This window comes from Ictalurus punctatus, chromosome 1 (genome assembly GCF_001660625.3).
Source record: "Ictalurus punctatus breed USDA103 chromosome 1, Coco_2.0, whole genome shotgun sequence".
Classification (NCBI taxonomy): Eukaryota; Metazoa; Chordata; class Actinopteri; order Siluriformes; family Ictaluridae; genus Ictalurus; species Ictalurus punctatus.
In genome coordinates this window covers 32,341,568-32,355,318 of record NC_030416.2, presented here as the reverse complement: position 1 = coordinate 32,355,318, position 13,751 = coordinate 32,341,568, and the positions used below count along the sequence as shown (strand labels likewise).

The window sequence follows — 13,751 nt, the reverse complement described above, 5'->3', positions numbered from 1 at the left end:
AAATAAAAAAAAATATATATATATATATATATATATATATATATATATATATATATATATATATATATATATATATATATATATATATATATATATATATATATTTAAATGTATGACTTGGAGTGAAATATTGTGAAAAGCAGCCACTAAGTGTCCAGTGTAGGTGTGAACTCCTTTAATACTGTTTAAAAAGCATCTCAGGGAAATTCCTCAAGAAATTCTAGGCAAAAAGTGCATCTACTTTGAAGATGATCAAATATTGAATTATTTGATTTATTTTGGATTTTGATCACAACATAATTCCCATAATTCCACTGGCGTTACTCCAGAGTTTTTGATGACTTTATTATTATTATTATTATTATTATTATTATTATTATTATTAAATGTGGAAAAAATAAAGAAAGAGTGTGTCTAAACTTTTAACTGCTAGTGTATATGTATATTTTATAGACATAATATACATATACATACAGGGCTGAGAGGAAATCTGCGTGTGAACTCATTTATTTACCGCCCACTTGAACCGGAACCTTTTTTCCTCCGCTGCGCTGTTGCATGTCGGCGCAGTTATGGAGTGACACCCACCGCAGCACAGAAAAAAAAAAAAAACAAAACACCCGTAGCTACGATGTTGCGCCGACCGTTTTTCTAATAACGTTATCCGATTAAGCGACACGGTTTGTTTTGTTTTGTTTTGTTTTGAAATGATCGGGCTGCTCCAGTGAGCGTGTAGAGGTCGTTTTATGAGGGCGACGAGGTGTTAGTCCGTAAACTCCGGCTTTGGGGAGTGTGTAGCCGGAGATTTTTTGGGGTGGGGGGGATTACAGCGGGTGGAGCCGTGTTTGGTGGGCGCGCGGCGGATTTACTGTTTACTAGATAGTAGATCTAGTTTCAATGGGTCTACATTACACACGACTACAACCGAGACCGGATGCATGTGTGTAAATGATCAGAGAGATAGAGAGAGAGACAGTGTGTCCTTCGAGGTGCTGCTACGCCCCGTCCGTTCTCTCTGACTCGGGTGGCATCCATCCATCCATCCATCCATCCATAGATCATTAGATCCATAGCTGTGGAAGCGGACGTATTTATTTCCGGTCACCTAGCCTGCATCCTCTGCGGACATCATGGGGAATACGACCTCCTGCTGCGTGTCCTCGAGTCCCAAACTGCGGCGAAACGCCCATTCTCGCCTGGAGCCTTACCGACCGGAAGCGGAGCTGAGCCGCGAGGACACGGGCTGCAACCTGCAGCACATCAGCGACCGCGAGAACATCGACGGTAAGTCCTCCAGATCTGGAGCTCGGGCTTTAACTGGTTTAATGATCATGTCAAAAACCAATCAGTGCTCCCTACTGAATCCTGCACTCTCAGAAACAAGTCAAACCTTCATCCACAGAAGGAAAACAAAACATTCCTGTTTCTCCATACTCAAATTCCTGTGGAGTGAAGGATTCTGTCTAATCCTCATTCTCGTCCTCTCCTGATAACGTCTCTGATGGGTGTCTCTTTATTTTCGCCCAGCGCGCTGTTATCAGAGATGTCGGACAGTTTGACACTCTTCTCTGTTTTGTTCAAATTCAAGTTCAAGTGGTTTGATTGTCATGTCGGTCGTATACAGCTGGTACAGTGAAATACGGCAAAACAAAACGACGTCCCTCCAGGATTATGGCGCCACATAAAACAACACTGACTAGATGAGACGACATGGAACAAAATAAGACCGACACGTTTCTGCATAAAGTGCACGTGCAAACGTGTGTTCAAACAGGGACAATACAGTAGAGTAGCTACTCGAACAGGACAGTATGCACATTGAGAGACAGTGTAGCGCCGACCAGTGCACAGTTACAGTGTGGAAGTGTCTCATATGTCAGGTAGTGCAAAACAATAATAATATAGTTAGATAGGTAAAGTTCGTCACGACAATCTTTGATGTTGGCTTGAGAAAACAGGCTATCAGCTTGGCAGTGTCCCAGTACTTTTGGAGCCAGACAGCATCCCAGTACTTTTGGAGCCAGACAGCATCCCAATACTTTTGGAGCCAGACAAAACCGTCCCAATACTTTTGGAGCCAGATGGCGGGCCGGTGCTTTTGGAGCCCGACGATACTTTTAGGGCCGTTCGGCGTCACAATACTTTTAGAGCCAGAAAGCAATGTCCCTATACTTTTGCAGCCAGATAGCGGTCCAGCGCGTTTGGAGCCGGACGGTGTCCCAGCGCTTTTGGAGCCAAAACACACTTTTTTATGTGCTCATAATTTAAACTGCAGCATTACCTTTTCCCCCCAGTGTCACAACCGACTCGTTAAATGATTCGTTCTAAACTCCTCCTTTCAGAGAGCATACTCTGCTCTGATTGGTCAGACATCCCAGTCTGTTGTGATTGGTCTACCGCTGTCAGCGAGCAGCCGATGTAGACCAGAGGCGGGGCGTTTTTGGTTACAAACCTACGTAGGTTAGTACAGGAAGTAAGTCAGGAATCACTAACGACTCGATTCAGCTGTTCAGAATCGGTTCCTTCTTTTGGGAGTCATTCAGTACGTTTACATGGACAGCAGCAATCTAATTATTGACCTTATTCTGAATAAGACAATATTCTGATTAAGGTGTTTACATGAGTCGCTTTTAGGATATTCCTTTCATGTTCAGGTTTTAGATGTTATAGAACATAGATCGATTAACGGCACACGTCATTACGTCACCGCGCCACGCCGTCCGACGTCCCCTCCAGAGTTTCACGTATCGACATACAGTTCGTCTCGGTTATGATACCATATATAGTAGTTTTGGGTGTTTTTTATTTTTCATTTTATGAAAGCTCCACGTGTCTTAATTCGATTTGTGTTTACTTCGAGTAAACATGCTAGTTTCTTAATCAGAGTATCGTCTTAATCGGGTTCATATCGGATCATTGTTGTCCGTGTGAACGTACCGAGTATGTCAGTTTGTCATGCGCAGGCGTTTTTACATTCACAAACAGCTCTAGAACACACCACATGACCGGTAACATTTGAAAAACCATAATAGGTGCAATTTAAAATGTTTTATCATCAAACAATTTCACCAGTATAGAAGTGAGTTTAAAATAACTTAACCCCGATCGTTCATTCCGTGCCTCCTGCTCTCCGTGAACTTGACCTTTTATGGAGTTTTGTGGGCGTCACTAAATGCAAATGAGCCGTGCTTACTCGCTGTACTCGCAGGCGAGTATAAAGCAAATCAGCCTTTCCGAAACGTTCGATTTTTAGTCCGGTTTGGCTTACGCAAACATTTACACACACGTTTACGACAAGATCGAGAACTGAGGCCCTGTACCGGGGTACGTTATCTCACAGTATACTTTTTAATACTTACAATCTGAACGCAGGCAGCTGATTTTGATGTTAAAAGTACGTACGGAATCTTAAAAAATGTGTCAATGTTTACAAATGTTCTTTTATAGGCATCATCCGATATGTTATTGAAGGGTTTATTCACCGTGGAGGCAGAGCATGATCAACTACTTTCGTATCTGTGTATTTATCGGAGACATTAGCGCTTTTATTTCTGCCCTTTCCTCCCACTGTAGAGTTGAATTGCTTTGTTTATCACGCGTGTGTAGGAAGCACGAGCGTGTCTTCGGCTCAGGAAGCTTATTCTCCTCGCTCCTGGGTTCCTCTCGGAGAGTCCTCAGCGATGACTTCGATTGATCCCGGAGCTGAAGGACACACGATCGATCTAGAGGAAGATGAACCTATAGACCTTTAACGCCGGGATTTGTGAGGCGTGTCAGTAAGACCAGGCGTAAACGGGATCCGAATCTCTGGGTCACTTTGATTCAGAGCGTGGATCAGATGCAGGCAGGAGACTCGTATCCGGGAGTGGATCCGCGTGTCGCTAATCTAAAATCTCAAAACTGCCGAATTCTCACTTCCGATCGGTTGATTTCGTTTTCTAGTAATCGGTCACCCCAGGACTTTGGGAACTCCGCGACATTCAGAGGAGGTTGCGATTTTTCAAACTCGCAGCAGATTTTGCTCAGATTCGGGCCGAGACGCGTCACGTGACGTCGTCAGAGCGCGCATTCAGCCGAAACCGTCTTCGATTCACGTGCGTCGAACACGAGTACAGCTGAAAGGTCTCGTTTTCCAACAAACATGTCTGTTTGTCTCTGTCTATCTGTCTGTTTGTCTCTATCTATCTATCTATCTATCTATCTATCTATCTATCTATCTGTCTGTCTCTATCTATCTATCTATCTATCTATCTATCTGTCTGTCTCTGTCTATCTATCTATCTATCTATCTGTCTGTCTCTATCTATCTATCTATCTATCTATCTGTCTGTCTCTGTCTATCTATCTATCTATCTGTCTGTCTCTATCTATCTATCTATCTATCTATCTATCTGTCTGTCTCTGTCTATCTATCTATCTATCTGTCTGTCTCTATCTATCTATCTATCTATCTATCTTTCTGTCTCTGTCTATCTATCTATCTATCTATCTATCTATCTGTCTGTCTCTGTCTATCTATTTGTCTATCTCGCTGTTTGTCTATGTCTCTATCTGTCTATCTATGTCTATCTCTCTGTTTATCTATCTATCTGTCTGTCGCTGTCTATCTATTTGTCTATCTCTCTGTCTGTCTCTCTCTCTCTCTCTCTCTCTCTCTCTCTCTCTCTCTCTCTATCTATCTATCTCTGTCTATGTCTCTGTCTATCTCTGTTTGTCTCTCTCTCTCTATCTATCTATCTATCTATCTATCTGTCTATGTCTCTGTCTAGCTGTCTGTTTGTCTATCTATCTGTCTGGTTATGTCTCTATCTATCTATCTATCTATCTATCTATCTATCTATCTATCTATTTGTCTATCTCTCTGTCTGTCTGTCTGTCTCTCTCTCTCTCTCTATCTATCTATCTATCTATCTCTGTCTATCTATCTATCTCTATCTATCTGTCTATGTCTCTGTCTATCTGTCTGTTTATCTATCTATCTATCTATCTGTCTGTCTGTCTCTGTCTATCTATTTGTCTATCTCTCTGTTTGTCTATGTCTCTCTCTATCTATCTAAACAGATGATAGATGAGGTATGTATATATTTGATATATAATAGATAATCATTCTACCTGGTCTCCTCTAATATGGGAGGGGGTTGCACCACATGATTTGGGAGGCTTGAGGGGTCTTTAGTTGCAAAAGGTAGAACCTCTGCTGTAGTGTAAGTGGAATAACACATTCTGGGATGGAGTTAGTAAAATAATCTCGTGTCCTATCTGATCGCTTGGTAACGTCATCACCCCACCCATTCCTGGGTTATATAATGGATTTATTATTGTCCGAGCGTTTATTCCTTCCGTTATTAACCCCGACCGTGAGCCAGGTTATTGCAGTACGTCTTCTACATGATCATTCACTGGTAGCTTTTTAAAAATCGCAACAATATCTCCCCCAGTTATTTTATTATTTTTTTAATGCAAATGAGCTAAACTCGCTCAATAAATAAATGTTTCCAGTCTTTTCTATTTGTAACAAAGCGGTTTCCCTACTCTCTGTTAGTTTTTTTCTGCGTATTTAATCCTGAGAATGAACTAATAATCTCAGACAGACTTCTCATTACAGTAAGGGCTGGTGCAGGCGCTTGTGTGTGTTTTTTGTTTAAAAATTCGTAATCAGTGGCTAATGAGATTTACGTAACATCTGTTTAAGCCTTCTGTTTCACGAGCGCGCTTTTGGCGAAGTGTAATCCCGCTCGGCGTAAACGCTTTGTGCTGCGTACCGTCTGCGTTCGCGTCGTCATGGAGCGTCGTTATGCGTTTAATATCAATTCGTACGTTCAGGCCGAGCCGTCGTGTCTCGACGGGGCCTGTTTACACGCTCCGACTCGAGCGCTTTTCACACTGTACGTTTACTTGACTCTAGTTATGTAGAAAGACGAAGAAACGGTGTGTGTGTGTGTGAGAGAGAGAGAGAGAGAGAGTGAGTGAATAAGATCAGATAAGCAGGAGGTGTGTGTGTGTGTTTAAAGCCAGTCAGTACCATGCTGCTGAAATGGAGGAAGTCCAGCACTTTGAATCAGGCACCAAGCAGATGTGGCAGGAGCACGTAGACAAGCTTTAATCCTGTCTGTGTGTGTGTGTGTGTGTGTGTGTGTGTGTGTGTGTGTGTGTGTGTGTGTGTGGCTTTCCCTCCTTTAAATCTCCACTTATGAAGCCTCTCTCCTGCTTTATTACTCAACACTTTACACCCCATCGAGTGTAATGGTTATGGTTCTCGTGTTAAACCGCTCCCCAGTACCACGCTCCATTCCTAGATTGGAATAATCGTATAATTCCCAGCAGTAAAGGCGATGGGGATTTTGTCTCGCGTGTGTTTTTATTTAGTTTCCCCCCCAAAATAGATTAAACCGCAAATAGAAACCCGCAAACGTCTCTCGTGCCCCGTTCACACCCGGCGTTAACATGCGTCCTGGGCGATCGGGTCGTAAGCGGACAGCGCTAAGTGCGGGTGTGAACACCTATATGTGTCCAGTGTGTCTCAGAGACACGTCGTGATCCGATCACTCGAACCGCATTCCGAGAAGCTCTGGGACGCATACGACCACGTAACGTTTATGTGGACTAGAGGTCGAGCGATTAGTGGATCAGCACCTGCCGATAACCGATCAATCGACCGATGGCTTTTAAAATATATACTGAATGACAACATAACACGCGAAGTAAAATATTGCCGAACTTTATTACAAAAATAAACAGCACCATGAAAATGTACTGTATTTACAAAAAGAAACGAATAGGTAAATATTAATATATATTAACTATTAATAGAAACATTCAAGTAAATAAAAGATTTACATCCAAACTGAACCAAAAAGTGAGTCTCAACTAACAAATAAACATAAAGGCATCCAAAATGTATCAAAAACACTTCAAATATCACGACAAAATTAGTCAGCGCTAGTTATTATTTCGCCTCTAGAGGCCGCTCTCGTTCTGTATAACGACAACTGACCCTTCTCAGGCACGACCTGGAAACTAGATCGGTGCAGGGGTTTTTTCTGCCGATAATCGGTGCCGGTTAATCTGCAAACCCGATCGATCGGTCGAGCCCTAGAGTGGACGCACTACAAACGTCCCGGACAGCACCGAAGGAGCAGCTAATCGACTAGTCGGAAAAGACGATCATGGTGAGACAACGAACTGTCGAGATCTCCACTGCTAGGCTAACGGATACAGGCGATTGACGAAGTGCTCTTGGAAAGAAACGGGTTAGACGGTGCTGTTAGCGTGTCTCTGGGGAAGATGGCAGTGTCGTGACCGCGCGTGCTCCGGGACGCATCAGCGACAGACACCCCTGATACAGGACACGTCCATTATGTACTATATATATGGCTAAAAGTATGTGGACACGTGACCATCATACCCATATGTGGTTCTTCCCTAAACATTTCCCATGATGTTGGATTACAATTTCCCATCACAGGAACTACGAGACCCGAACCTGCCCCAGCGTGCACCGAGAGCTCCATGGAGACATGGTTTGCGAAAGTTAAAGATCTCGATCTCGAGTGTCCTGCACAGAGCCCTGACCTGAACACCTTTGGGATGAACTGGAACTGGAGCCTCCTCACATCAACATCAGCGCCTGACCTCAACCTCGCTAACGCTCTTGTAGCTGAATGAACACGAATCCCCACAGCCACGCCCCAAAATCTAGTGGAAAGCCTTAACAGAAGAATACCATATAGTGTACACTGGGACAGCGGTTTATTTGCACTACGTTTGTAGGTCCGTTGCTGACTAGTAGGGTGTAGCGACACACATTATATGATGTGTGATGTGTTTTGATACAGAAGGAAAAAGAGCAGTGTTACATTGAGCATCCGGGCCAGTTCCAGCACAGTTAGCTTGACGAACAGAGAGCCGGGTATATATTTTTTTTCCCCGTGCTTTCTTACAGTGAAAGATCTTAACTCCCAAGTGGCCCAGGTCTTCTTTTACAAAGCGAGATGTTTGACTGTTAAGCGGTCTTGGCTTTACGCGTCTGTCATCTGGATATTTTCGGTCAGCGGACTGTTTCTCAGCGCGGCAGTGACACCGATGCTTTTAACCTCCAGGGTTGTCGGTAATCGTACACCTCCGGAGTGATCTGTGTGGTCGGTTTAGCTGATAAAACGGCGTAGATACGGAGGTTAATGTACGTAATAAACCGACAAGTGCTCAGAAATCGAGGTAATTTGAGCAAATTGGAATTTTTTTTTTTTTTTCAGTTCGCGCGTTTTAGTGGTGAAACACTCGACTCGGCGTTTCTAGACGTTAATGGACACTCGAGTGGTGTGCGAGCGTGCGATAACGCAAAACGAGCTCGGCCGATTAAAAATGGACGGAAGCGAGTTTGTTTCCTGCGAAGAAACGGGGCGGCATTTTCGGAGTATTTTCTACCGTGTCGAGTCTTCGGAATAAACCTCGCCAACCTGGTTATTCATCAGCGTGCCCGCGGTGTGTAGCTCGAGGCAGCGTATGACTGTGTGATCTAAACCTGTGACCAAGAGGAAGTCGGCCACGAGACTGAAGGAGGAGAGAAAATGATCCGTGCTTACCGTCATGGCTTGTTTTTGTTTTATGCGAAATGAAAATACCGAGTTTCACGTTGAAACGCTCTCCATCGTGTATTTCAGTAGATATTACTCGTATACTCTCGCCGGCTAATATGCTTCGGCTATGGCGTGGACGCCGGGGCCAGAAGGGCGGGTTTGAGTATGAGTGAAGCCGTTCAGCGAGAGGAAGTTCTGCTCCGTGTTGATGAGAGAGTACGGCCAGACTGATTCGAGTTGACAGGAAGTAATCACTCGGTGCCACCGTGGTAAGTAGAAAAGCATCTCAGAATGCACATCATGTCAAACCCTGAGGTGGACGAGCTACAAGATGACATCAGGGTTCTCCCCCGTCGGCCAAGGACTGAAATCCGAGGCTAGAATGGCACCGGATTACGAAAGCTAGACCGCTGATGTTTGGCTTTTTGTCGCCTGGCGCAAATCGCCCTCGTTGCTAGACGGAGAAAAAGTGGCCTCTCGGTCGACTCGGTTATCGTCTTGTCACAAAGCGATTTTCCAGAACACGTACCGCGATTTCTCCAGCTCACCATAACGGCCAATGGTAAAATCGGCGGAAACGTCACAGCTAGAAAATTAAACAATAAACACGACGGCACGGCTCGATTACCCAACATGCCCCGTGAGGACGGTTTTGAACCCGATCGTGAACGTTCGCTCATCCGATCGTAGCATAACGTTCACACCAATTGGAGATCTAATTCCAATGCGTTCGAGGATATGAAGTAAAATACGGGTATTAGTACGTTCCAGGCCGGCGCGGTTTGATGATGTCATCACCTTACCGCTTTTCAATCGGGAATCGCGTCGACGCAAGCAAAACACTTCGAGTTTTCTCCTGCTGACATCGCAGAGACATTTTCCAAACGCTCGGAGCGCTTTTATCCATTCGTGTTTTTTTTTTGAGTCGAATGTAGAACGATCTATTCTCTCCTCTCCCTTCGCCTTTTCAAGTCCTCCAATCTGTTCTGTCCTTCTTCTCCTCCGTCCCGTCCGGGCGGGAAAAAAAACCAAAACAAACGTGTGAGGCCCAGAAGTGTCCCGATGGATTAAAACCTCCAGATATGGAATGAACACAGGGTTTGGAAGTCAGAAAAGGATGAGAAGCAGTTTGTCAGGCAGTTTCGATCCATCCTGCCATCCTCCTGTATCACTCGCTCAGCACAGGTGCTAATTTTAGCCGGAGCGTACAGTCTCCGGTCCAGAGAGCACCGTAATGGACAGGCTGTAAAAAGTGTGCTGCTGTGGTGTGTTTGTGTTCCAGTGAACAGCAGTCATTATTAACGTTATTGAAAAATAAACGAACACCAGTTTTTCTGAATGTTGGGCAATGTGACTTCATTCTGCCTTCTGTCGCTCATCCTCTACTGTGAACTACGGATGTGACGATACCGAAAATCTAGTAGTCGGTACCGATACCGCCAAAAGTACTCGATACCTAAGTCGATACCACGGTGTGGTCCGAGAGAGAGAGAATTCTAGTTATCAAACACCCTCTGAGAATGAGTGGAGGTGCACACCTTATACTCTGAACGCGAGCATCACTTTAAATTCACGATACGGTGGCAGGCCAAAACGATTTATTAAAAGCATGAACGTGTGAATAATTATTAGTGACATTAGGCTACATGTATCTGACAGGACGCGGGCTGAATGGCGACGCACGGTGGTCCATTCGGAGGTAGTTTATAACACTGCAATGCGTTAGCGTCGTTAACAAATAACCGGCTATCGCTAACATTCCATGGAGCGTAACGTTAGCTGGTTTCACGGCCACGACGCAGCTGTCTCAAACAAACATAATCGACAACCGTCTTTCGGGCGCTTCGCCGAATTCCAGGTGTTTCCTCGCTTTGTTCGAAATGAACGATAGCATGGGTTGCACACCGGAAACCGATACTAGCTTTCCTGTCTTCTCCTCTCAACGAGTCGGGGCGGAGCTAAACTTGTTAAGCTAAGCTAATCGTCTGTAGTTTTTTTTCCCCCCGTGTGCTTGTAGGCGTTCTTCTTCTACTTCTTCACCACTTGTGGACCCACTAAAACACTTGCGCGCATTTGCTGCCCCCTTCAGGATCTGGAGGAATTGCAACCCCGGTACCACCATTAGAGCCGGTTCCAACGCTAGTGCAGAAAAACAAGCACCGTCACGTTTTAAGGTTGTTGGTACCAAATTGGTACCAAAGTATCAGTTCTCGTGACATCCTCTACCGTGAACTGTGCAATATTTCATTCGTCACTTATCCGTCATCCATCATTCAGGTGTTCATAGTGTACATATTACCATTATTATTATTATTATTATTATTATTATTATTATTATTATTATTATTATATTTGGGTTTTTTTTACTACTATTATTCTTATTTTTCTCGTCCTACTATATATATTTTAAGCCATTTTTTATATTCTTTTCCTAATCCATGTGTGTTCTTTCATATCTGTGGAATTTCCCCAGTGTGGGATGAATAAAGTTGATCTGATCTTATCTTCCCGAATGGTCCGGAAGTGAAAGCTAAATCGCAGCTTTGGGTTATATTAAAGCACTCGTTCTAATACTCCGTGTCTGTAGTTATAACTAACAGTGTACGGTGTAGGAACTTGATTGGCAGACGTGCCACGTACCTACTCGTTTTAGCACAGGTACGGTGAAGTGGGCGCAGGTGATGTGAAATAAACGTCCTCGCGATTCTCAGAAGCGTTTCTACGACGCACGATAAAAACGTAGGCTTGCTCACAGACGGCCGGCAATACAGTAGTGTGTTCTTTTTTAAAAAAAAATAAATAAATACAAGTTTGATGATGCTTTTGATTTTTTATTTTATTTGTCTATAAAACTGTTCATTTTTATTTACAATAAAAAAAAAAAACAGCATTACAAAGGTAGAAATAGAATCCGTTATCCTTGAAACATGTTTTATTAGACTGCACTAGTCGTAATTCTTTTAGAAACCTTTTTTTATTATTAGTATTTATTTAGTCAACACTCTGGAAGAAATTTTTAACAACGCCAAACCTAATGCAATTTTCGATTTTTTTTTTTAAGAAAAATTTTCTATCGAGTCCCTTAGACATTTCTCGGCAGGAAAATAGCCATAGAAGCTCGCATGGCTATAAAACACAAACAAACAAACAAACAAACAAACAAAGGTAGAAATAATTAACGCTGTAAAAAATGAACATTCATACAATTTTCAAGATTTCAGTCCAATATCATCTCATCTGCTTCCTGTGACCAATTACATCAGTCGAACAGATTTCACATGGTGGGACGTCAGGGCTGTTCCTGTTACGTATCACTTACGTTATAGCAGCTATAAACAGCCGCTCCATCACCGTCCTCTCTTATTCCTCTCACTTCGTTAGGTAATCAGTTCAAATAAACACGGCTTGTCTTGGTACCGTAGTAAGTACACACTCCCATGTCAGAAGCTTTAGCGCTGACACTGGAGACTCCTTCCATAAATGTTAAATCTCCGTAAAGAAAACTTCACAGTTGAGCTGGACAGTATGTCGATACGATATCAACATCGTTATGAATCATGTAACAATGCGTGTTTCTGATGTGTCTGATATTAAGGGATATTGTAATATGCCTTTTAATCTGTTTTCTCTTTGTTTTGGGGATTTTCCCCAGTTTTTCCTCCCCGATTTAACAAGCGAGAGGCGACGAAACGACTCGTCACAGCCGCTATAACGTGAGCGATGACGGGAACTGACTCGTCTCGTGGACGTTCCACGCCGTTAACCAAATAACTACAGATTGATAAAACGCCGCGACGTCTTGTTCTCAGAAGAAACAAACCAGGACTGGCTAGCTTACGGTTTACCAGATAAATTGATGTATAGAATAAAATAAAAATATTTGTACATACCTGTCCACATACAACAAGAACGTTTATCGCTGTTCTCGTCACTTTAAGTTCTCCAACAAATCCCGTCTTGAAGTAAGACCAAGCGTCAAGGCTTTAGTACGCCTTCAGGCTTCGAATAGTGTATTCCCTCGGGGTCGAAATCGGGTACTTTATAGATGTCGGGAAAACCGATTTCTCTCCACATGCCAACGTCCATAGACCACAGGTTCTTGGGCAAGTTGTACGGGTCACCGTCGAGTCCACCTGCCTTTAATTTAAGCCGATAATCGTTAGCTATACTAGCGTTTTCGCAGCTTCCCGCATTAAAACCAGGCATTTTACTGGACGTTTTGCACTCGGTCCGGCCGAGGGGGCGTGTTCCGGCGGGACAGTGACGTCAATGCATACACACGCTCTGTAACATCAACACATCTAATAATGCTGCGTGTTCCGAGGCGTTTTTTTTTGTTGTAAAAGTTGTATAAAAACGTATTTTTCCTAACATCGATCCACTTCTGCAAAGGCCTCAGCAAATGAAAGCTCGTGATATATGTCGTGTATATATACTCTGTAACTGAGGAGAATGCTAACCCGTATTTCGAGGGTCTTTGCTCTTTGTCGGTCTCTCGCTGCTGTGTTCGGTTTTGTTTTCGTTATGTCTGTAATGACGTGTAAAGCTGGGGTCGCTGTGACCTGACTCGTACGCTTTTAAAAGGGCTCAGAAAAACTCTCCCGTCCTCGCCGAGGCCGAACGGGGCATAGAGGAAGTCTGCGTCGTTCGTTATTTGTTATCCGGACCCGGACAGCCCCTGTATGTACTCTGTGGCTTCCTGCTGAAACGCCTCTATTAAACATGATCATAAAATAATACGCTGAATTTGCGAACTCTCCTGGTCTCTGGAGTAAGAGTGGGACGATGTGATCAATCCTCCTTTCTGATGTATCTGATATTATGGGATATATTTTTCTCTCTTTGTTTTGGGGATTCCCTGATTTAACAAGCGAGAGGCGACGAAACGACTCGTTACAGCCGCTATAACGTGAGCGATGACGGGAACTGACTCGTCTCGTGGACGTTCCACGACGTTAACCAAATAACTGCAGATTTATAAAACGCCGCGACGTCTTGTTCTTAAAAGCGATCAAGTCCGCGAAATGCCGCGAACGCGCCGTTATTGGAAAGGGCGGTAGGAGGAACTCGGCTCTGCGCACACAATCCCTCGCACAATCGCATCGTGACACACTTGAAATCGTCCCCGTGGAATTCAAATTGACGTTTTGTGGCTCTCAGCGATATAAAAGTCGG

General features: G+C 43.7%; 1 protein-coding gene across 2 annotated transcripts in view; it reads left to right on the top strand.

Annotated features, from left to right (window-relative positions):
- Positions 1-554: 554 nt before the first annotated feature.
- ccny (cyclin Y) overlaps positions 555-13,751 on the top strand; it is a 67,379-nt gene continuing 54,182 nt past the window's right edge. Inside the window, exon 1 of one of the 2 annotated variants that reach the window (XM_053684000.1) lies at positions 555-1,284. In XM_053684000.1, the coding sequence (XP_053539975.1) occupies positions 1,131-1,284 (154 nt within the window). In that variant the 5' untranslated portion in view covers positions 555-1,130. The remainder of the gene's footprint in view (positions 1,285-13,751) is intronic. The other variant, XM_053684003.1, reaches the window with a different exon arrangement.